The 26,575-nt window shown below is 34.5% G+C and overlaps 1 protein-coding gene across 2 annotated transcripts; it reads left to right on the top strand.

The window, feature by feature from the left end:
• Positions 1 to 1,331: 1,331 nt before the first annotated feature.
• On the top strand, positions 1,332 to 24,990 carry LOC147064491 (uncharacterized). Of its 2 annotated transcripts, none has more exons than XM_085957539.1 (9): positions 1,332 to 1,469; positions 3,875 to 4,004; positions 14,903 to 15,019; positions 15,970 to 16,075; positions 16,761 to 16,932; positions 17,601 to 17,717; positions 19,394 to 19,539; positions 20,450 to 20,642; positions 24,733 to 24,990. In XM_085957539.1, exons 2-9 carry the CDS (start codon positions 3,928 to 3,930, stop codon positions 24,855 to 24,857), a joined length of 1,053 nt encoding a protein of 350 aa, XP_085813665.1. In that variant the 5' UTR covers positions 1,332 to 1,469; positions 3,875 to 3,927; the 3' UTR covers positions 24,858 to 24,990. The 2 variants fall into 2 exon arrangements, with proteins under 2 accessions (XP_085813665.1, XP_085813666.1); XM_085957540.1 differs by lacking the exon at positions 1,332 to 1,469 and adding an exon at positions 3,723 to 3,780.
• The last annotated feature ends 1,585 nt before the right edge of the window (positions 24,991 to 26,575 follow it).

Consider the following 26,575-nt stretch of genomic DNA (forward strand, 5'->3'; position numbering starts at 1 on the left):
ACCGAAACAGCGCTCCGGTACGCTCCGGTCCATTTAGAGTCCCATAGCTTAATGAATGTTGAAAAATTAACTAAATGTAATAAGCATTCTTAATTCAACGAAAACAAATTAGTATGACTGAAAAGTTGTGCATTATTTTTATCGGATCGCCCATTGAATACTACTATAATTTTGGATAGTTTATAGACAGGCGAGTTTTTACTATTGTCTATTATGATTTGGTTTAGGCAAGGCTTAACTTAATTTTATAAATATAACAAGCACCGTTTGCAAATTGTGTACTTAGTTCAATAGAAACAGATTAGTATATCTGACAAAGTTTAGTTTGCACTATTTATGTTGGATTTAAACAGCCTACGTCCACACTTCGCCACTGCTGTATGCACAAACTAAGAGCCATTGCACCCGGTACTTCAAATTGGCGTAAACATGGCTACCGCAACGTAGTATGCATTACGTTACAGCACCAGTCATACTCCTAGCTAGGTATTGCAATACCGAATGAAAAATTCAATACAAGTTTATCGGTATTTATTATTGAATACCGGTATTAATACCGGTATTCGTTAAAATATTAACAGAACAGAAGTACTTAAAAAGTAAATATATCTATTAAAACATTATTTTATAGCAAAAACCTATTTGGTACCTACAGTTATTATGTTGACATTTAAAAATATGTATTGGTGATAATATTGTAGAACTGTTGATTTGAATAAGTATATTGATAATTTTAAGCCCTCAAAAAGCTAGTTTTCATCAAGTGCAAATAAGTCCGGGTGCAAGAAAAGCTTCTTAAATTCAACGCTTGTACAAGTCATCCATAATAATCATAGAATGATAGAACATTTGTCACGGATGTTTACTATTTCGAAATAATATTACGATAATTCATCGCGACAATTATATAATTCATCATATTTTTGATAGATTTTGTTTTTTCATTATTTCAAATCTGTTCCATTTGCATTTTAGCAGCACATAACTTATAATTCATTTTCAAAAACGTAAATTAGTGTGCTTTCTTAATACTGAAAATTCCGGTATTTCGGTATTGATAAATACTGGAATACCGGTTTTAAAATACCGGTATTGCAAACCCTACTCCTAGCGAACATAAAGTAAGTAAAGCAAAAATGATAAAATATTTTTATTTCCTGTATCACAAAAATATTCTGATAATTTCACTTATCATGTAGTGTTAATTATGTTGTAAAATCACAATACAATCATGTCAATAATATTATCTATAAGAAGACAAATTAGTGTGAGTATCACATATTATATTATTATTCATGTACAAAACATTATTATATTTGTGTCAGTTATTCGTGAAATTTCGTAAATGGAGGTGATATTCTTAATGAAATAATTATTGATAACATATGTTTTTTTAACGAGTCGTACGATAAGTTAAATGTATTTAACTATTTTATTGGTACTATATTGACTACCGGTTGGAATACAGTGTAAGTTCAAAATAAAAACTTATATAATATTGGGTATTTTCAACCCTCATAATTCGCTGTTTGTTTTATTTATTATGATGCGTACCTATGTATTTGTCAAATATAATTCTGTCATGTATCTACCTAAATGTTATCTTAATTAACTGATTTTCATGATACTAATTAGATAAGTAGATTTTTTAATTTTTTATTTCTTTCTTTTTTATTTTGATTCTAGAGTTGATCCACACACTTTGCGCAAGATAATTTATCAATTTTAGTAAAGAATTACTGTAAAATAAACTGTATGAGTGTTTATATATTGATATTTACATAGGTACCTAAATAATAATATAAATTTATTTTTAATCTACATTTCAATAGCTATTTTTTAAAATAAAATATCTGTTTTAAAACATTATAGAATAATAATTATGTTAACAGTTATATTTACATCATTAGTATTAGTAAATTGTAAGCTGACGTACCTACCTATTCAATTTAATTTATATAATATCATTGACCACCTATAGTAACTATAGTAGTTATTGAAGATTAATTTATTTAATTTATTTATTTAATTAATTTTAAATTTCAACGTTTTGCTTCCGGAATTATTATGTTCAGTAAATATTATTATACTTTGAGTTGTTGACAAATGCCAACGCTCATACAATCGTCCAAAGGTATCGATTTTCCATGGGTAGGTATTAAAAAAACAATTCATTGTTCAAGTAAATGATTTGCTTTCGTATTCATCATATTGTAATAAGCAATACCTACTTATATTGTTATAAAATAAAAGCAGCGAATAAAATTGTATATTAGAGCAATACATTATTATGTATTACAGGTGGCTCTAGACTTTCATACGTAATTGGTTCCTGAAAATGTGTTCGAAAGTAGAGGGCATGGCCCCCACATCCTGAAGCGGGCCCCCAGGCTAGGATTTTAGCCCTGTCAGCCCCCCACCCCCTTGTGGGGGCCATGGTAGAGGGATGTAAAATAACATCAACAAGTGTAATTTAAAGTATTTATTTATCAATGGGTATAATGATATAAGCGAGGCGTATTAGCAATCAGGTGTTTTGTTTATAAACTTTTCAAGAGATTGTTGAATACCACCCGATTGGAGCGGATGAGAGAGGAGTGACTGCATGAAAGCGCACAGTTTTTGCATTATCAACAAAAATCTAAATTTTAAGAAATTTACGAAATAACGAATTGTGCGAAAGTAGAACGCTCGAAAATCGAGATCCGCCTGTATGTTGCTTTACTTGGTATATTTCAATAAATTATCTTCTTGTCAAGTTTCAAAATACATAGTTTTAAATGAGTAGAATCTAAATAGTAAAAATTAAAAACATGTATATTATTATATCGTCACCTCAATACTACAACTAAATAGATAACTTGATTTTAACTGTTTTTGAGATAGCTATTGAAAATGTTTTTACATTTCCTTCTCTGAAAAATGATTAAACTAGATGAAAAAAGTGAGAAGATAATGGGAACTGTATTAATTTTGTGTTTGAAAATATTAGATAACATTAAAACCATAAATGCATCAAATAAATAAAATATTATATCTAAAATATCTTTTCAAACAATTCAACATTATTTAATTGTTCCTAGTTAGACAACCACAATTTTCCATTTTTGTTTTAAATAATAATTATAGCCTAGATTTATATTAATCAAGTAAATTTTAAATTTCATTTTCCCAACAATGTCTAAATCAGAGTCATATAGTTGTAGTATTGAGGTGACGATATCATTATGGAATTAAAACCGATTTTGAACTGTTATATAGAAAGAATAAATTCGAGACAATCTTTTATAAAACATACATAATTTTGAAAACACTCATGAGAAAATATAGCCAATAGAAAAAGTAAGACACCTAGCAGGAATCGAACCTGAGTCTCTTGGGTATCGCGTCCTGTGCATAACCACTATGCTACGACTGTCATGCTTAATTGCAACAAACTTTAACTATTGGCCTTTTTAATACCTGCTCATAAGCGCTATCCAAGAATGGTACATTCTTAAAATCTTGTGAATTATTCGTTGAATAAAAGAAGTAGTTAATTACATAATTTTATTAAAACTCAACGAGTGAGATAGTAAATAAATGCTCATAATATTGCACTAAGTTATATAGATGTATAAAGTAAAGTAGCATGTGTAAACGAATGTTTATAAATTGTCTTCTCGTAGGAGTATAAAAAATTGTACTAGATCTAGTTGTACGTGTCTAATATTTATTTTATTAGTCAGCCAGTGCACACAATATACCAGAATAAAGTATACTTCATCGTTACTCATTAAGGTTAGCATACGACTGACTTACGTTACATCTTAGTTTATTTAGTGTAAAAATGTGTTTTGAGAGTGATGTTTATTAAATATTATAATGTTCACAGAATCTTCAATCCGCATAAAAACAAAGTCGAGGTTTGCCAATTTTTGTACAAAAATGAAGTCATTTCGAAATGGATTTGTCATTTCGACATTTCTTATCGCGACATGCGCTGTGGGAGTCATATTGTCACAGTAAGTATTTTCAAATTAAGAATATTTAGCTACTTAAACGTCTTAAATTAGAATAGTTCAGATGGCAGTAGTTTGTTATTTAGGTAAGTCTGTCAAATTGAAAATTTTAGGTTATGATATGGTAATATATTATAATATGTCACTTTTGAACCTAGTCATTGGTAAGGCTGTCATATCGAAAGAAAAATAATCAATACTCGGTATCGGTATTATATAGAAAAAAAGTATCAATAAAGTATCGGTCAACAAAAATCTATACCTACTTAAAAGCATCAATATCAAATGCATTTTTCCACAAAAACCTAGCGGCATAGGATGGAAAATTCAAAGGTTTTCGTAAACTGACGGTAATAACGGAAAATTGTTTTTTTCTCGCCTTTTTAAATTTAAGAGCTCCAGGCAGTAGCGAGGGGTAGAGGTAGGCTGTTAAGATTCGACATAAATAGTCCTCACTAAACGTTGTCAATCATGCGTATTTGTTTCCATTGCTAATGTCTAAACCAAACCACAGGGCTCGAAATGGACCGTAACGCACCGGAGCGCCGTTCCGATTAATAAGATCTCGTAGGAAAATAATTTGACCGTCTGAGCTAGATCGGCCATATAACAAAAAAACTTAACTCTTATTTTTATAAAATACTCATACATTGAGATAACTATGTTAATATTTTCGTAAAATCATCGAGCGCTCCGGTTCGTAAAATTTTCCATTTCGAGCGCTGCCAAACCATAATATGTAGTTTAAGTTCAGTATGCCATGGGCGATCAACATAAATAGTGCACACTTTTTCAGTCACACTTCTTTCTTTCTTCTTTGCCCATATCCGCCCCTTAGCTGGAGCATATGGACACCACGCGGCGCCTCCAAGAATCCCTGTCGCTCGCCAGTCTTCTTGCTTCGTTCCAGGTCAAACCAGCATCCCGTAGCTTCGCCGTATACACTCTGTAGATTGTATTTAGCGGCCTTCCAGGACGCCGGAATCCGGTCGGCTTGAAGAACAGGCAAGCCAGGTTAAATTTCTCTTCTGGCATCCGCAGCACGTGGCCGAGCCAGGTCCAACGTCGCCTCTTCACTTTCAGCGTGATGAGAGGCTGCTTGGTACGTTCTCTTATCTCCTCATTGCTCCTAAAGTCATACCACCGCACACCCAGTATTCGTCACAAACATCTGTTTTCGAAGCTTAGTATACGGTTGCTCTGAGCCTTCGTAAGGTGCCATGACTCGCTACCATAAAGCAGCACTGTCAGAATGCAAGCGTCGAATAGGCGGCATTTGGTTTTGACCGAGTACAATCGTGAGTCCCAGACATTTCGCATCGAGTTGAATGTTGCTGCAGCCATTCCCATTCAGATAGCGAGCTCTTTCTGCAAAATGCCATCTCCCGTGATGTGTACCCCCAGGTACTTGAAGCTGTCGACGCTCTCGATGTTTTGTCCATCGCTAATCAGAGGGAAATCTGGATCAGGACAGGTACTATTGCACAAGACGTTGGTTTTCTTCGCGTTGATTTTCAAACCAACGCGAGAGGAGTTGTTATGCAACCTGTCGATTGTCTCTTGAATGTCCTCGATTCAGTTGTCGAATAGGACAGCATCATCGGCGTATTCCAGGTCGCATAGCTTTACCGTGGGGGTAACAGGTATGCCTCGGTCGGGTGGTATTGACTTCCGTAGTATAAAGTCAAAGAGAATGATAAAGAGAAACGGTGCAAGGACACAACCCTGTCTGACTCCGGTCGTGACCCCGAACCATTCCGTGATAGTATCTCCAATTCTGACACAGCATTCGCTGTTCTCGTGCAGGCTTTTGATTATGGCAATGATCTTGGGAGGGATCCCGTATGCTCCCAGTATCATCCAGAGGGAGGGGCGGTGCGGATTGTCGAAAGCCTTCTCATAATCCACAAAGCAGCAAGCCATCGGACTGTTCAACTCATGGCTCTGCTGGAGAAGACATCGAAGGTTGTAGATTTGGTCTGCACACGCTCGACCAGGTAGAAACCCGGCTTGGTTTTTCCTGAGGACGTGCATTATTGGGTCCCTTATTCTCATCAAAATGATGTTTGCCAAAATCTTTCCCGGAACACTGAGTAGCGTAATGCCTCGGTAATTGTCGCAGCTTAGAGGGTCACCTTTTTAAGAAGTGTGATGATTTCACCGTTCACCCAGTCCCTTGGGCAGCGCTCTTCTTCCCACACCTTTGTCATCAGATGAAACATAGGGTGCAGGATTGCGCTCAAGCTGTACGTGAGGAATTCAGAATGAATCCCGTCTCCCCCCGGTGCCTTTCCGTTCTTGAGCCTTTTCACAGCCGATTTTATCTCGGTGTGGGTGGGCGGGCAATCGGAAATGTCCAAAAGTAAAGCTTCCGCAGATATGTCAAAGGGATCCAAAGGGGGTGGGCGGTTTAGCACTCCGCAGAAATGATTCTTCCAAATCTTCTTGACGCATTCTGCGTCAGACTCTATTGCTCCACTGGGACCACAAATGGCTCCGGGAGTCGGTGGTCGCCTGCCGCAGACTTCACGGGTGATTCGGAAGAGTTTCCTGGTGTCATTTCTGCTTGCTGCCTCCTCTACCGCTTCAATTTGCCGGTTCATAAAATTGCGTTTGTCCAACCGCACGGATCGTTTGACTACCCTGTCTTGGGTCTGGTAGTCAGTCCGGCGGTCCTCGGTTCGGTCGGGGTCTGTCTCCTCGTCTCTCAGGGCTTTCAGCCTGGCTCGTTCACCAATTTCAACCCACGTTTCGTCAGACATCCACTTTGGCTGCGCACTCCTTCTGGTACCAAGGACGGTACGAGCCGACGACACAATCGCATTCTTTATGAGGCTCCAATCCGCCTCAATGAGGTCGGATTCAGATTTTTGCCGCTCGTAGATACGATCTACACTATCTCGTATTGCAGTTTCGAAGTCGATCCGAATTCTTCGGCGTCGGAGCTTCTCAACGTCAATTCGTTCGCGCTTTGGAGGCCTCGCCTGGCGACTGAGTTTTACTCGGATGTTACTAATAAGTAACTCATGATCGCTATGGATATCGGCGCCTCTGTAAGTACGCACGTCGAGAAGTTCCTTTCGGTGCTTCAAACTGTACAAGAAGTGGTCAATCTGCGTCGTCGTGCATCCATCAGGAGACGTCCACGTATATTTTTGAATGTCTTTGTGGGGAAAAACAGTGCCTCCGATTGCAAGCTCGTTCAGAGTGGCGAATTCTACGAGCCGCTCACCATTATCGTTGGGGTCACCGAGGCCGTGTCGTCCCATCACCGTGGGGCCAAGCACCGGGTCTGCTCCTACTCTTGCATTATAATCCCCCATTACAATCACGCGGTCTCTTCGGGGGATGGCGGAGACTGCCGCGTGAAGAGAATCGTAAAAAGCATCCTTTGTCTGCGCGTCGGCATCCTCAGTGGGGGTGTAGCACTGAAAGACGGTCAAGGAGCTACCAGGCGTCTTGAAAGAGGCACGTATCAGTCTTTCCGAGATTGGTTCCCATTTCACGAGGCAACGGGTCGCTCTCTTTGACATCAATACTGCCACTCCCTGGCGATGGTATTGCTCCTGACCTGAGTAGACAATAGAGTAACCCTCAATCAACTTTCTCCCGGCTCCTTTCCAGCGCACTTTGCTCAGCCCTAGGATGTCCACACCGTAGGTGTGCATGATGCGTGTGGCGTGCAGGTCCTTTCCGGGGGTACGCAGGGTGCGAAAATTACATGTCCCAATGCGCATATTCGAGTTGTTAGAGAGGATTACTCTACCTGTTTCATTGTCCATTTCCATGCAAGGACGTCGTTTTACAGAGTCGGTTGTCGTCCGAGGCTGCTGTGTAGGTGTTTTGTTAATCTGTTTCGTTTAAGGAGGCAAGGTGATTAGCCCAGCGCTCCTGAGGCCTGAGCCACGAGGGCCCTGAAGGTCGGCTCGACCAGGTTTTTCTGTCAGGGATTTCCTTCCCTTAGCCAGAAGGCCAGTTTTATGGCGCCGGTCACTCGCCCTTTGCCCCCTGCTATTAGCTACAGCGTACGCTGCATTGCCCGGAGGTCGCTACGGGGAGGCCAGCAGATGGGACTTGCTGGCAGTTTGGCATTTCCCAACTTTTTCTATGAACACATCTACTGGCGTCAATGTGTCCACTTGGGGCCGACCAGCCGTTGATATTTGTTTACGTTGAATTAAGAATACATATTACATACAGGTGGTGTTGGTTAGTTTTTTAAAATTCATTAAACCATGCCTATAATACCAAACCATAATCGATAAAAAATATTCTTCTATCTCAAAAACATGTAAAATGATGTATAGTTTAATGGAATAATTTTAAATGTTTTGTGGATAAATGGTTTATTTTTACTATTATCTACTATCACTTGAATTAGACAGGATTTAATAATTGATTTTTTTTAAATCAACAAACACTATTTACACATTTTAGTATTTTTTCAATGAAAATAAATAAGTTTAACTGATAAAGTTTAGTGGGCACTATTTATGTCGGATCTTAACAGCTTAACTCCACCCTTCGCCACTGGCTCATGGTTATATTTTGAAGGGGCTCAATAATCAATGGCCATGCTTAAAAAGAATTGAATATTTTTAAAGCTATGCCACTGGACTACAATGACAAAAAATATGGAAACCCATATTATATGGAAAGAATATCGGTAGGTATAATACCAAAGTATCAAAGTATTGGTCAAAAAGTATTGAAACATTTTTCACGGCCTGTCAGTCAGTGTTGCCATGTCTATTGAAATTTCAGTAGATCTACTGAAATTTTGGTCAGAAAAAGAAGAAATTATGATATTTGTGATGAATAAAAGTCACTTTTGTATGATATTTTAAAAGACACTTGTGAGATTATGTCAATATGCACGCTTTAACCAAACACAATCGTTGAATTTCATTCATTTTTGTCAATCTACTGATATTTTGAAGAAAAAATCAAAAAATCTACTGAATTTTGAAAAATTTAGTTGGCAACACTGCTGTCAGTAGTAATCAGCGTGTCATTTGTATGATTACGCTATGACATAACAAAGCTGTTCTTAAGGTCAGTACATATTATCAGTACGACAATATATTTAAAATAAACAATAATTTTACATTTTTTTTTCATTTAATGTGAGAACACGCGTATTGACTATGTAAGATAATTAGTATATATGTTATGAATGATAAAAACTCAGTCGCTGTTCGATATAGTTACCTAGTGGAATTATATCCTACAACGCTACAACTGAGTTAAATACTTTATTTTATAAATTAATCGGTAGGTATATTTGAATTTTGACAGTAGGTTGAAAGATTAGCTAAGCACCAATCCTCACCGAACAGATTTTACACTCACAGTCTAGAAGCAGTACTGACAAGGCTTGAATAAAAACTATCCATAAGTGCGATTGAGATAACATTCGGCACGCTTATATCTCCGCAATATGCGTTCAAGTAAGAAAGAATTTATACGGCTAAATCAAATATTTGTAAACGTCGCCGGTAAATATTGATTTGAATGACTAGTCAATTAAAAACTGCGAGCACGTGTTGCCGAAATTTATTATTTTTGTATTAAATATAAAATTAGTGGTAATTATTTTTAGTTAATTTATTAGAAAATATTATGTTGTGTTTAAATTTAGTTGCTGTACTGAATAGCAACATGATGGTATAGGCGGCTCTCGTGGTGCAGTGCGTAAGGCGCTTGCCTTCCACCCGAGAGTTCTGGGTTCGATTCCCTATTCCGATTCAGGACACAATATTTATGTGTTTTTCTCAAATCCTGGGTGTGTGTGATTGTTCAAAATTACTAACAACTACCTTGTACGAAAAAGGCAAGGACATGGTTATTAATAATTCTAAAAAAACATGATGGGGTATCGTCTCATAGTTAAGTTAATAATATTAAATATATTAAATTGAGGTTCTACTGTGCGTTATACGCAAGAAACATGGCTTCATTTTGGTGAACAATACCACTCTCTTTATATTATTACTCTGAGATACCGATAATTTTGCGTACGTACCTACGTTGGAATTATACTTATAGTAAAAAAGTAAAAAAAAAACCATGTTCGTCTCTAATCGTAGCATATGAGCCTACACAAAGTGGAAGTTATATTTTTAAAAAAATCGCCGAATAATTGTTACACATTGAAAAAAGAACATGGATTTTTTGATCAGGTTTGAATCTGAAACCCACGGCTTCGTATTTATACAGAGATGGCCGCTTTGGCAATTAAGCCAACGTGGGTGCACACGTGAAAAATTATTATATAACCGTTAGTTATTTGTATATAATATATAGAAATAACTGCGGTTCCCAAACGGTGGGTTGTGTCCCCAAAGTGGGGGCGGGTCGGCAGTGATTAGATGGGATAAAGACAGCATTAATTATTTTATTTTAAAAAGAATACCACAGACGTATTTATTATGTTTATGAAACAAACAAAATGGAAGTGCTGTGGATTAATCGAATATAGTGTATTCACCGGTGAGCAAATTGAGTAAATCAACTTCCAACGTTAATTAAGCATGCTATTGTAAATTCTACATGACTAACTGTTTTCGGCATGTTATAAAATAAATGAGGTCTTCTTCTTTATTGATTGTTGAAATTTGAATTATCTTTATATTATTTATTATTGACTAAAATATAGGATATAAACAAATGTCAGTAATAAAATACTTAAAACTTTTTACATATCTAATAACGTATTAATATGTGTGCAGAGGTGTAAAACCTATTCATAACTTGTTATTAAAGTATATATTGTCACAATATATACCCGTTTAAACGTCAGTACTTCGAATATAATATTTTAATAGGAACCTTGAGCTTGATCGATGTTCAATTACATGGATAGACATAATCGTACATTTTCTAAAGAAAGTAAATTTCTATATATCAATGACAGTGGATATATTTTAGTATGGCTTAGATATAAATGGGAGGCCGTGGTACAATATGTTATGTATTTTTATCAAAGAGGTGGCTATGCATAAAAATGTTGGAAACCACTAGTGGTCAATTTTAGCAATATCATGTTGAAAATGTAACGTACCTACTGATAAATTCATGAACTATTAATTATTATGGAAGCCTCTAAAATATTTTTTATTATAAGTACCTACGTATATTTAGAAAAATATTAATTTTATGTTTTTACTAGGTTGCCGCCAAAAGTTGGTAACTCGATAATGTAGGTATTTAGAGATAACAACGGATTATGTGTCTATATATAAATATATTTATATATAGACACATAATCCGTTGTTATAAATATCTATGGGGTCTAACGGGGTAGTGCATGCGTACCGCACGACACTGTATCCTTGTTGTGTCGGTGTCATTGTGTCGCATAGCCTCTCCTACTCAATTCCTATCTCTACCTCCACGTGGTGAACCCTGGAAACCTGAGCAACTACACCTAAGATCAGGTAGTCAACCCTGGTGGAAGGTGTAGTCAGGGCTAACGGAGAAGGAAGAAATGGCCCTCCGAAAAGGGGGTTGGGCGTGGAGCTAACAACCTCATCCCGTAAAAAAAAACACATTGTTACGAAACCACACCAACAGCCTCGGAAACCGGACACTAAACTCAGACAACCTGGCAAACGCTTTAAGGAAATACGATTTGGAACATGGAATACATTATCACTCTATCGACCAGGAGCACTTAAACTCCTTACAGAACAACTCATAAAATACCAATGTGATATTACGGCCCTACAGGAGATGCGATGGATAGGTCAAGGAGTGATGGAGAAACGAGACTGCACTATACTCTATAGCTGCCATGATAGTGAACATCACTTTGGGACTGGATTCATCGTAAGCAAACGAGTGAAACATTTAATTATTGGGTTCGAACCAGTCAACCCAAGGATCATGCGACTGCGAATTAAAGGAAGTTTCTTCAATTACTCATTTATAAGTGTACATGCCCCTACAGAGGATAAGTCCGATGAGGAAAAAGAGGACTTCTACGATGCGTTAGAAAGCACGTACAACAGTTGCCCAAATCACGATGTCAAAATAATACTCGGTGATCTATATGCCAAAATAGGACGGGAGGAGATCTACACTGCCATTGTCGGTAAACATAGTCTTCACAATGAAAGTAATGACAATGGTACCCGACTAATTAACTGTGCAGCGTCACTAAATATGGTTATTGGTAGCACAATGTTTCCCCGTAAGGATATATATAATGGAACTTGGAAATCCCCGGATGGGTGCACAATAAACCAAATAGACCATATTTTGATAGACAACAGACACAGATCGGATCTAATGAGCGTCCAGACATACAGAGGGGCTAATGTAGACTCAGACCATTTCCTAGTGTGTGGAAAAGTTAGAGCAAAGATCTCGAACACCAAAAAGGAAATGGGAGCAAGAGCAAAACCCTTTGACACAGAGAAACTGAAGATTCCGCAGGAACTGGCTCGGTACCAGGAGAGCTTTAACACTCACCTGAGCGACAATGTTGAGGTTGGAGATCATGAAGAGGTGAATCAAAACTGGGAAGAGTGCAAGACTGCCATAGTATCCTCAGCTAACGATACCTTAGGACGCCGAAAAACAGGTGAACGATCAGAATGGTTTGACGAAGATTGCCGCGAAGTCACTACGAGAAAGAATGAGGCTTACTTAATGATGCTACAGAAGAAAACACGGGCATCAGACGATGAGTATAAAAAGCGCCGGCGTGAAGAAAAGAAACTACACAAGAAAAAGAAACGTGATTATTTTTAAAAAAGGAAATGATCCTACTCCAAGAACACTATAAAGCCCAAGAAAGTCGGCTGTTCTATAGAAAGATAAATAATGTTAGGAAGGGTTTCAAGCCTCGTATCACAATGTGCAAGGATGACAATGGCATGATACTCACAGAAAAGCACCGTATTCTTGCCCGGTGGGTGGGTTTCTTTGATCAACATTTAAATACCCTCCATAATGATGCCGGCAACACTAACATTAATACTCATGACCAGGAATCAGTACAAAGTGGCATGGATGATAACGAAGAACCACCGACATTAAATGAGGTAAAAGGTGCCATGTCAAGGTTAAAAACAAACAAATCGCCTGGAATAGATAACCTCCAGAGTGAATTAATAAAATGTGGGGGAGAAAGCCTGCTCAAACATTTACATAGCCTAATCCACCAAGTATGGACTTCAGAAAAGATACCAGAAGAGTGGAAGGATGGGCTGATTTGTCCCCTGCACAAGAAAGGAGACCAACTAGAATGTAGTAACTACAGAGGGGCGATACTCCTTAACTCTGCATATAAACTGTTGTCGATTCTGATATTCCAGCGGCTGGAACCCATTGTAGAAGGAATACTCGGGCACTATCAAGGAGGCTTTTGACGAGAGAGATCATGTGTTACTCAAATATTCACTCTAAGGCAGATTCTAGAAAAGACCACTGAATTCAATATTAACACGTATCACCTGTTCATCGATTTTAAGGCAGCTTATGATAGCATTAATCGATACTGGCTATACGAAGCAATGCGAGAATTTGAAATTCCGACGAAAATAATTAAACTTGTAGAGATGACAATGACACCAGTACAATGCCGGGTAAAGCTTCAAGCGGAAATATCCGAGCCATTTGTATCACTGAATGGCCTAAGGCAAGGTGACTCTCTGGCATGCCTTCTTTTCAATATTGCGCTAGAAAAGGCGATACGGGATGCAAAGATTGATGCCCGTGGCAGCGGCACGATATTTACTAAGCCTGTGCAGCTGCTGGCGTATGCCGATGATATCGACATCATTGCCATATCAGAATTGGCGCTGAAAAAGGCATTCACAGCACTAGAAGCCTCTGCCAAAAGAATGGGTTTACAAATAAACGAGGCAAAAACTAAATACATGCCTGTCTATGTCACACCATGAGAAGTCGCACCAAAGTTAGATATTGGTGTATACAAGTTTGATACGGTCGACAGTTTCATATACCTTGGATCTCTTGTGACTCGACATAATGATATTACAGAAGAAATCAACAAGAGAATCATGTCTGCGAATAAATGCTACTTTGGTCTGTTAAGACATTTTATGTCCCGCTTACTATCTCGTCGAACTAAAAGCACTCTTTACAAGACACTTGTAAAGCCAGTGCTCACCTACGCATCGGAAACCTGGACATTAACTCTGCGAAATGAACGAGCCCTGAACATCTTTGAAAGAAAAATTCTCCGCCGTATATATGGACCGATCAGGGATGGCACCAATTGGAGGAGAAGATATAATGCTGAGCTCTACGGACTGTACGGAGATTGCAGCGCAGTTCAATCAATTAAGATTGGGAGACTGCGATGGCTAGGTCATGTGCACCGTATGAATGACAATGAACCGGCAAAGAGAGTGATGTCCAGCAATCCAATAGGACGTAGAAGAAGAGGGAGGCCAAAGATTCGCTGGTTAGATGGAGCTGCCAGTGACTCCCGTATTCTGGGGGTACCAAATTGGAAAGCGGCCACACTGGATAGGGACAGGTGGAGGGAGCTGTTGGAGGAGGCCAGGACCCACACCGGGTTGTCGCGCCCCTGATGATGATGATGATATAAATATCTATGCTAGAAAAAAAAATCAAGGTCATCCTATATATAGAACATGCGCATAAACCACAAATAAACTAGCATTACGCCTGATTTTAGAGGGCATGTCAAACTTAAAATTGCAATTACTCATGACTACAACATGATTTCGAGACTTACCAACTTTTGGCAGTATGATGATGACTGATTACTTACAATATTGTGTATTATACAAAGTAAAATAGACTATATCGCACTTATTATACAAATGTTAAATTAGTGTATGTAGATGTTTCCCACACACATATAAAATTGGTGTCATTTATTTTATTATTATTTTTTCTAGAAAAACAAAAAATGATAAACAAATGAAATTAATTATCGATGTTGATGCTGGTTCCGATGACGCGATGGCAATTTTTTATTTACTTAGAGCAGAAAAATATGCCACAGAAAATCACAGGTAAATTAAAAGAAGTAAAATTGTCATTTTCACTATATAATTAGTTGATAATTTACAGCAGTACTTCTCAAACTGGAAGGCGCGGCCCGCTAAGAGACCCTGGAGCTCCTGCCAGGAAGCGGCGAAATCTTTCAGTATTTCAACAAATATTTCCCAAACTTAAATGAAGACCAAAATAACAATTGGATAAGAACACCATTAACTAAATCCTTAAAATATGATCATATTACGTGGGCAGTTCAAGAAGAATTGATTGATATTAGATCAGATAATTCCCTTGAAGATAATTCCTTTTGCGACAACATACCTATTCGAAACAGAATTTTCATCATTACTGCTAATAAAAAATAAACACAGGTCGTGTCTTTCAACGGAGACTTTGGAGCAAACCCTGAGAATTAGCATTTCAAACATTGTACAGGATATTGATTTATTATGTAAAATATGCAATTACACTCCCTCATTAAATTGTTTTTGTAGGCTGTAGCTGTAATAAATTTGAAGTTAATTTTTCTTGGGTTTTTTTTAAATTTTTGTTTCACAAGCAAGTAAATGAAATGTTCTATTGTGTTTAATAAAAATGTACCTATAAATACTAATTAATGGTAAATAAAGTACTGTTGGCCACGGGAACCTTGGATTTTTTTTCTGATTTCGGGGACCGTGGTATGAAAAAGTTTGAGAAGCACTGGTTTACAGCGATTACTGTCATACACTAGTTTATAAGTGCCACTATCGGAAAAAAGATTATTTGCGATAGTTTCAAAATTTGAAATTCGAACTCATCACAAAAATAAAAAACTACATTAGATTTTAGTCAATCGCACCACATGGCCCATTAGAATTGAGTCGTGAAAATGTAAAAAGTTTATAACTACATCCAGTTATAATATAATTAATATGACTATTCATAAACATTGTAAAATATTGTAAAAAAATCTTTATTCCAGTAACGGACTGAAGATATTAGGCATAACTTGCGGACACGGAAATACTGCATTGGATAATGTAGTCGTTAACGTTTTGAAGGTTTTGAAGATCGCAAGCCGTCTGGATGTAAGTCAACTTCTTATTCCAATGGTGCTAGCCTAAAATCAGCCTTAGCTTCCCTAATTTTCATCTTCCATTCTCCTTGGTCTCTAGCAATCTCTAGCCAGGTCTGCATCATCTTATTTTATTATTTTCTAGAAGAATATGTTGGAACTTTTGACATTTGTTTTTATTTGGGATTGTCAACGATAAAAATGATATATTATTTGGTCTAAGAATTGCGTCCAACATTAAAAAAAAATATAATGTATACTGTCGAACAAGAACTTCTTGTCCACGCGTTAAAACTGTGAACAATCTCCTCCAGTGAAGCTAATCGCACTTCCGTTTTCAAATGAGGAACGCTCCCAAATTTATCATTTCATTTTACGCTCCCGTGGTGTACGGATCTATCAATTTACGTAATGTGAAGCTTTTTATAATTAAAATATGTATGTCTAAAATTATCAGGAGTGATGTTAAAATTATTATTAATAAATTTTTGGTTTTTTGCGAAGAAGAAAAGGAGTCGCATCTAAAAAGAGACCCGATACATTATTTAAACACGTCTCTAGCACGCGTTGCCACCATGACAGGTGCGTCACTGATCAATCTTCTATATGCAACTACAGCGACTATTATCGCCGATTTTTTTGTTGTCGCACAGTAGTTGTTATTGAATTATAAATCTGATTCTGTATGTTTTCTTTAGGTCCCCGTGTACAGAGGGGCTGATAAGTCACTTTTAAGGACAAGGGAAAGTGATAATTATTATGGAGTCGATGGTCTGGGAGACGTTGAATTTCCTAACCCTCCATCAACAGACTTACTCCAACATGAACATGCTGTTATGGCACTCATCAGAATGGTTAATGAAAATCCAGGTAACGAACTATTTCGAAAATTGCTACGTTCGTTTTTAGGCGAAAAATTACTACTTAGTATATTTCGTCTCTGTTCTGGCAGAACACACTAACTGGAAAATACTAGTTTTGAGTAATTTGACTTTGAAGTTGTTAAAATGGTCTATCATGTGAATTTATTAAGTAATCGTAAAAAGGATGACTTTTAAATAAAAACTGTTTATTTATTAAGAAGTTTTCCAGACGGTAAAGTTTGAAATAAGGAACATTTTGGTATAACTAACTCAATATGTATTTTTTTCGAATTAGTGTCTTCTGCCAGAATAATGACGATTTATTATGTCTGTGCCAACCAAAAAATTATCGAAATTTGTGATTTTTTCTTGAAGCCGACAGTTTAATCGACAGATATTGCGTTTGACAAGATATCAAGTTCCATTGGTTATAATCATTCTTCCTAGTTTCACTTTTCAAAATCGTTCCATTATTAGATGGATCATATTGGTACCACACGTTATGGAGAGGTATTATTACGGGGATTGGTTATTTGACAATTCTATGTTAAATGTATATTGATAATATACATCATAAATAACATTTTGTATTGTTACACTCATTGTCATTACTATACCTAATATAAAATAGCTAAACAATTATGTAATACTTAGTAATGTAAAATATTGTTATAGGTGAAGTAACGCTTCTGGCAACAGGACCGCTGACAAATATCGCTTTGGCAATCAGAATGGACAAAGACTTTTTAAAAAAAGTCAAAAAGTTTTACATTCTGGGTGGATGTATACAAGGTGAGTCGTATAAGTTTTTGAAGTTATACTTCTTTTCGGGCGTTTGGTAGGGAGTGAAATTGAGAGCTGCGCGCGCACACCGTTACGAAAGTATGAAGTTAGCTATGAATCAGTCAGCTGTATATAAACGCAAGTTTGATAGTAGAATTTTTCCGTTGACTAGGCAACGAATTTATTATTGTCGGTCATTTGTAATTCCTTACGTAAACAAACGATTAAACGTCAGAGTGACAGTTGTTACTTTAAAAATAAAAACAACGAGAAATAACTATATAATAATTTAGTAATATAATTAACTATTTCTTTTATTCAATGAATAATTCACAAGATTTAAGAATATATCATTCTGATTATTGAACATATATAATTTAGAAAAACACTTTCTGAGAGCATACATTATAACCAATAGAAAAAATCTTTTTTGAAAAAAGTAAGCCAACCCGACGGGGATTCGAACTCCGTATCTCCCAGGTATACGCCCTGATCCGCTGCATTACATTACATATACCTGGGAGATACGGAGTTCGAATCCCCGTCGGGTTGGCTTACTTTTTTCAAAAAAGATTTTTTCTATTGGTTATAATGTATGCTCTCAGAAAGTGTTTTTCTAAATTATATATGTTTAGTAATATAAGTTAAAGTGTATAGAAATAAACCAACGGCGCTCTAATAAGCGGCCCTTTTTCTTGATTGTGCAATTTAACAAGATAATTAAGGGCTAGTCGAAGAATCTAAGTTATCACAAGTTTTGTTACGCCAAAAAAGTATAACTTCTAACGCGCATACATAAGTACACACACACACCAATTTCTTTCTCTAATTGTTATATCATTTATTGACTGGTAAGAATGGATCTTGAAATAATAATATATTAGGTATATCATTTATATTATTTATGTATAAATTCTTATTTTTCGACCTTTTTACAGCACTTGTACCCTTAGTTATCATTAGAAGTTACGATTTACGCCATTTGAATAACACATTTCTAATTTTTTCTATAAAACTCATACTACTTAGAGTTTGTAATGTCTCGACTTTTTTCGATTCTTGAGATTCGAGAATTCTCGAATTCGATAATTAGTTCACTGATTTCTCTAGATCTCGGCAATACTTGAGATTTTTTATTACGCAACCAAATTTGCGTGAAAGTCAAAAGCTTTTTACGCCTACGAATTTTACAAATTCTGTTCAGAATGAAAGTCGAATTCTTCGTCTTCAAAAGTCTTCGAAATTATTTCACAAAATTACACCCATAGGTAATCGAAATTGACAGATTTCATGTTTTTTAGCTCTTCCGACAAATTTCTCAAATGCACCGGCTAAACGGCAGTGACTTGCCTACGCGGTATAAAAATACGAAACACCTTTACAGCGCTTTTCGGTTTTGCGTACAGTTTTCCCGTCCATACAGACGGGTTTCCCGATACAAACCGGTTTGCGCATGTAAGCTTGTCGTAAAGCATGAGCGTCTAGCCAGTGCTTAAAACATTTGCAATGCTGCTTCCAAATTTCATTTCTAATACTCTATAAATGAGAATCTCGTAATTTCTGAACAAAAAATCCCGAGAATCCCTTTTCGAGACGATCATAACCAATAACTTAATTATTATCCCTTCATTATAACACGTCTACCTACTTGGTTTATCATATTGTTTTCAATATATTTATTTCAGGTAAAGGCAACATTGCACCGGGTGTTGAATTCAACTTTTTTATGGATCCAGAAGCAACTTATATTGTATTAAATGGCACTGAATTCAAGCCACATCTTATATCTGTATTGGCGTGGGAACCAACCCTGACTGTCAATGCAACTTGGGTAAACATATACATATCTACTTGTCTAGTAACATATACTTATAAATTTGAAACGTTTTTCTATCACGCTCATTTTTTGTCTATTTTCCGTACCATGAGACTTAAAATTCGGTACACGTGTGCAGTGACAGTACATTATATTAAAATTTGTAGGCAGTATTGGTACTGGAGGTACTGCATTTGAAGTATCATCTGGGACCTAGGTATTCAATAGCTCGCCACTTGTTTGTCTTTCATTAACATTGTATTACGCACCTTTAAAGTATTTCTCGACATTTTTTTATTTTTACATCTTTATCTTACGACATTATAGTACCTTACAAGGGAAGTGAGTTAACTTCTGGGCAAGGCTCGAAATGGACCGGAGTCCACTGGAGCGCCGTTCCGGTTAATGAAATCCCTAAAATTATCGCTTCATGCCGTGGAAAAATTATGTTGACCATTTAAGCTAGAAAGACAATATAAGAAAAAATCGAACACATTAATTTTTATACAATATACATATAATTAAATAACTATGTTACCTAATATTTTCGAAAAAATATCGAGCGCTCCGGTTCGTAAAATTGTTCATTTTGAGCGCTAGTTCTGGATGAGTCTGTATGAAGGTATAATTATTCTCGAGTGAGACATAATATAGAATAAATAGACATGTTAAAGAATATATTATTATTTTTCATAATTAGCCTGTATCATAATATGCATTTAAGTTTGTCACCTATACGAAACGCGCATTCGATTTGGTAATATTTCGAAGATACTTGGCAGGCTTTGTATTTCTGCCTGTCATTAAGTGGTAAACTAATATTAGCTTCAAATCCTTGGCCAATGGCGATTGCCTTTCGCATTTCTATCTTATTAATCTTTTCTCTGGTACATCTTGAAAATGCTATTCTATTTTTATGTTGTAGGAATGGAGAAGGAATGTTTTAGGTAAACTTACTTCCCCAGAGATATTATTCATGAATAAAGTGGAACACATAGATAATAACACCAGAACAGATGTATGGGGAATGGCAGATGTCATTTTAGCATCAATTGCCATACAATATGAGAATATGGTTGGGAGAGAAGTAAGCTATGGCATGGAGGTTATTACTGAAGGTAAGATTTTAGCAATTTTCTTCTTAGGTTACCATCTCTTAGTCGAAAACTGTCAGTTTATCCTTTCAATAGTTTTCCTAAATAAAACATACAGTATACTAATATTTTGGTTTTTAAACAACGTTTTTATTTTATTAATCGGATCTTTTTAGTCGTAGTCAGGAAATTTTAGTCATAGGTATTCTAAACATTGTATAAGATTCAATAACAAATGCTACATTGTCTTATTATTATTAATTTTATTATCTTTATTATCATTATTAATTTATTATTAATTTTGTTATCTTAGAATTATTCATTGAATCAAAAAAAAAAAGTTCATTTAAAAAGTACGTAGTATATTTTTATTAATAGGTACAATATTTCCAAAAAGTTACTTAAAGCGATTTTGTATCAAAATGAATGATTTGGAAATGAATATAGAAAACATTCAATCCGTATTAAGTATATGTATTTTGTCATTAAAAATAACAAACACTTAATTTTGTTATTAATTTTATTTTTGTTACTACATTATAACCCCAATCGTCTGGAATAATAGGGACGATGGTCCGAATAATTTAAAATATAGTAGAATTTATTCCTTTTTTTACGAATTATGTAGGTATTTTGAATTATATTATCTGATTCTTATAATTATACGAAACAGATGATAAAAAAGAAATCCGAATAATTGAGGTTCGCCTTTAGAACATCTTCAATCATCAATTATAATCATTATATCATCGTACTTTCAACGTTAAATTAATAAGTTCATTTTTATAACGTTTTGCTTGGAAATGTTGGCATTGAGTAGATCGTATTTTTGAGAAACTCGTGGCCATGTGTATATTGTATAACCAATATTTTTTGTCATTTGAATTAACACATCTTTAACATACATAATTTGAAAACATCTCATGCATATACACAAGAGAAAAAATCCAGTGTACGTTTTACTTAAGGCCTATGGGTTCATTCGTAAGAATCAAATTTGACGTAAGAGCCACAACAAAATAGCATTACGCGGAGCGCGCATAAAAAAACAAACAGCGTCTCTGGGAGTAGATACGAAATCAGAGGTTTTAAAAGTGTTGAATTAATAATATTTTTTTTCCTAACAAATTTTATAAACATTTTTGTGGTAGGTAGAATAAATTATAAGAATAAAAATAGTAGACCTCCAAATAAGAACCTCATATTATTGATATGCTGAATTTGTGAAGTGACACCTTTTCTTGAACCTATCATATTGTGGGTTCAAATTCAAATATTTTTCAAAAAAAAATCTAATACTTATGTATGTTTCTGAGGTGTTTCAAATTGGTATATTATTTATATATATCGGTGTGTATGAATACAAAAGTTATTAATTTTTTCATGAGCTCACATTACAAATTATAAGTTTAAAACATTCACAAGATGCATAAAAGATTTCTGTTATTATTGCGTTTTTATTGAATTATAAAAACATGACTCATAAAAGAAAGCAATTCAATGAATATTTACAACTTTTTACAATTTTTTTTAAATTTATTACGCAACAATCAAGATTTAAGAAACCATTATTATAATAACGTGTATTTGACGGCAGTACGTTTTGGTCGCCGCGGAGGATTTCGGAACATTAGTGTGTATAGAAAATTAATAATTGGTTCTTTAATTAGTGTACAGGCTTAACGGTATGTAATGTATTAGAATAACTATTATAAATTATTATTATTTTTTTTTTCTTTTCTATTGATAGCATCTAATATAATTATGATATTGAGGGTTTCTTATATCCATCGACCGTGTTAGTCTAGGATCAATGAGTTCAGGCAATATACAATTCATATAAATCTTGTCAGTTGTGATGTAAAGAGTAATATTGTTTTTATTATTCAATGAACTAGGTTCTTACCTCAATATATTTATTACTTGTGTTAAATAATTACTAATAAATGCCTAAGGTGATTCCATTCAATTCAACTCGGCATTAAATATATTAAATTCTAATGGATTTAAGTTTTGTACTATTTCATTTGAGTCGTTTTATGCGATCCTGGTTTCGCCTTTCGACATCGTCAGGCACTATGCGCACTCATCAAATACACACTGACAACGAAAGCAGCTAATTCTCACTTAACAATAAATTAATACAATAAAGTAAGGTAAAAACTTTATCACCTACCTATTAAGTCAAAGTGCACAATGAAAAATTTAACAAACAATTAATTATGAATAGTTGAATTGTGGCAGTATGAAAAAAAAAGATTTTACCACAAACCATCTGAAAAATACATACATCATAAAACATATACGTGATTTTCTGCCCCAAAACACTTATTTTATTATTATTTTGACGATTAGGAAAATTATGACACATGTTTCAGTGGCCATTACTATGACAGCATTCGAAAACGTATTTTACTTTAAATTTTCTACAAATTTACTATTTGTGACATAAACCACTTAAGATCGATAATAAATAGACCTTGAAAAATAATATTATTTTGTTTCTATTGATAATGCCAATAAACATACTCCTGGATACGTCCCTTTGAAAATAACAAAACATGGCAACCCAGGTACATAAAAACTGTATTAAGCCCAACCAAGTAGGTATTTATCAAAATAATTAAAGTCCACCTATATTTTATCTAAACTGCTCAAGTCCAAAATATTTTTTTTTATAAATGTTGCACCGAACGAATACCTTTAGGACTTCTTTGTAGCCATCGTGGTTATAAGATTCAATTATCTTACAATATCTCACATGCTGCAACCATTTGTATTACAAGATAATAAATAATATAATATAACTACATTTTTCTCAGTTTGACATTCACTGGTATTTTATGATGTTTGATTTGTCAACACAAATTATAACACCTGGTCTACGTTATGTGGTCTTGCCAATTTGATTGTTACTGCAATGCGAGTAAAGGTCATTTTTCTATGAGTTAAAATACTGTTCGCGACGGATAAAATTTTGGAAAAAAAGACGTCCTCACCCGTTGAAATTCACAAGCCTACTAAGGTTAGAAATGAGAAATTAGAAAAACTATATGAATTAATCGATCAAATGGTCTCTTTTTGTTAATTTTGCAAAATAATTATATATCTAAATTGTCTGAAAATAGGATAAATACATGAAAACGTACGACGTGTTTTGGTAATACAGCGTCACTAATTGTACCGAATTTATAGGGTTTTATTTATTTTTTCATTGTTAATTATTATTTATAGTATTACGGAAATGTTATATTATAATAAAAAAATATTTTTATTGTGCAGTATATATTATTTTGTGAGAAAAAATCATTCAAAATTGGCTGATGTATACTCAAACTAAAATGGCTTTAAAATCTTTATTTTTCTGAAATTAAAAAAGTACGTGAGTTAATCAATGAAATGTATTGTTTTACCCATTTCTTTCATACAATATATACCTGCAAAACTATTATTAAGTTCAAAAATTCACTGTGGCGTGACAGTCGTTTTGGCCAATTTCGAAAACAGGACCGACTATTTGTCATTTATTTTAAAAAGTAAAGCGAATCAGAAAATTTTAATGACACAAAAAGTGTTATTTGAATATTATTTATTAGATTTTAAATAAATAAAGTGTTTATTATGTGTCAATTCGTGTTAAACGTCCTTGCCATTTCCACGATTCTGAGAAGACAGGAAAAAACGGGTCCAATGGCCTTAATTATGACGATTTTAACTGGAAGTTAAAGTTAAAGAAAAAAAGATAGAAGATTAAGTAGGATGTCTGTAGTTTAATTGGAAAAGCACACTGGCTGTATATGCATGAGATGTTTTCAAATTATGTATGTTCAATATATTATATAATGTTACATTCTCAAATATTGTGTCTTCTTCGTTGAATAAATGAAATAGTTTATTATATAACACATCTTTGTCAACTTTTTAAAGTTATGAAATTTCATCCTGCTTTCACAAAACTCAAATGACGTAACAGGATAATCAGAATTGAAATCTTGCATACTCTAGCGGACTTCACACTTAACATTACTTATCAAATCTACTTATCTTTTGTTATACGTAAAATGGCGATCAGTGATTTTTTTTTTTAATGATATTATAAAAAATATTTTTCTAGGTCCTACACGAGGGGGTCTTGCGATTGATTATTATGACCTTCTGAATTGGAGACAAAAAATAGACATAATGTATGATATCAGTACCGAGGGCTACAAAGACACATTAATGAAACACTTTTCATAGCACACTATTATCTATTTTATATTAATTACTTTATTGGACTTTTATTCTTGGTACAATTTCGTGCTGATGAATTTTTGTGATCACTCAAATAATTTTAGTTATACTACAAATAAAATATTTTATATATTATACAATCATAGTTTTTACATTATTTAATAATATATAGATCATAATTTTTAAACTGTTGAAACATTTTAACTTGCACTTTTTCAGAAAAATATGTTATTACGTAAATATATTTTTTTCACAGAGAAAAGAGTGAATTTATTCATAGTATACGTTTAACAGTATTTTAATTAATCAATACGTATGTTAAAATATTAACATAAAAATAATGTCAAAGATAAAATTACAATGTTATAAAATAACCGTTTGTTGAACGATATTTAATGAAGTTCTTCTATCTAAATAATAAAGAAACCTTATAAAGTAATACAGTTTTAGTATAAGTTCTCTCAAAAATCATTGATTTTTTTATGAAATAAAAATGATTCATTTTACTTATATCTAACGAAGCTTTGGTAGTGTGATAATAAATAATAGTAAGAACGGATCTCCCCATCCATAATGTGAGTATAAAAAACTTTAATTTTGTATTGGTACCTAGACATGGGGCCTTATGGAGAAAACTGAGGAAAGTTCATCCTGATTATTCGAAAAGAAAAATAATCCGACAAATATAATAGTAGGTACCTATACGTTTTATAACTTTACACCTGTTTTGATCTTTAACTACACTGATACGCCTCGTCGCTTAATTACCTCGCTTAAAATTAGATCAAATGACATTCACTTGTATTCATATAATATGTAGTAAGAAATATAGAAAATATATACCTAATACTATATGTAAAATAAATATTTTTAGAATACATTAAGTACATAATTTTCATCCTAGAGCCAGAATACAATGTTATGAAGCGCATATTTATTATTAGCACGACGAAATATAACCGAACCACAGAACAGATAATAAATAGAAAATAGTAAATTTTGGCGCAGGGTTTTGAATTTGTGAGTGTCCTACGAAAATTAACCACGCATTATAGACGTGCAATAGTGTGTGTAATACACTAATATTAAATGAGCGCCAATGCAAAAGCCGAGAGCAATAGTCAGTATTCGATGTATGACGTACTCTTGACACGTGTTTAAATTTATCCCGTATTCTACCTTACTCGAGATCGATTGCCTGCTTCTCCTTACCCGTTTGGTATTTCAGTTCCCATTATTTCTGAGTTCCTTGAACCAAACATATTGACAAAATATGACATTGCTTCAATCGCATATCCATTTGTTAATATACTCGTGATTAGGTAGGTATACGGGTCCAAAATCTCTTCTTCGAGCTCGATTTATTTGATTCCCAGTATGCATTACGTTTTTTTTTTAAATGAAATATATTTTTTGGTGCATGTTGTCTTTTTCATTGAAATATCTATTAAAAAAATATAAATTAATATAACATTTTATTGGAATGTTACATTCTTAAATCTTGTGAATTATTCTTTGAATAAAAAAATGGTTAATTAAAAATTATTAGCAAGTTCAAGTAAGTTACAAACAAAAAATCTTGGAGTGATCCGTGATGTCGGTTAGTAATTAAAGTAATACATACTTTGATTTAAAATACAAAATCCGATCGCCAAATAATAGCTCAATTTGGAAAGCGCTTCTGTGAGTATTATAAGGCCAATAGTTAAATTTTTTCTTAATTA

The sequence above is a fragment of the Rhyacophila brunnea genome, unplaced genomic scaffold (assembly GCF_057557595.1).
Source record: "Rhyacophila brunnea isolate RB1 unplaced genomic scaffold, BYU_Rbru_1.0 scaffold_7, whole genome shotgun sequence".
Lineage (NCBI taxonomy): Eukaryota > Metazoa > Arthropoda > Insecta > Trichoptera > Rhyacophilidae > Rhyacophila > Rhyacophila brunnea.

Bases quoted from the DNA above. Each gene is read 5' to 3' on its own strand.
- LOC147064491 (XM_085957539.1), top strand. From the start codon at position 3,928: ATGAAGTCATTTCGAAATGGATTTGTCATTTCGACATTTCTTATCGCG. The intron at 4,005-14,902 runs GTAAGTATTTTC...TATTTTTTCTAG, and splicing joins GTGGGAGTCATATTGTCACA to AAAAACAAAAAATGATAAAC. The intron at 19,540-20,449 runs GTAAACATATAC...TTTATGTTGTAG, and splicing joins TGACTGTCAATGCAACTTGG to GAATGGAGAAGGAATGTTTT.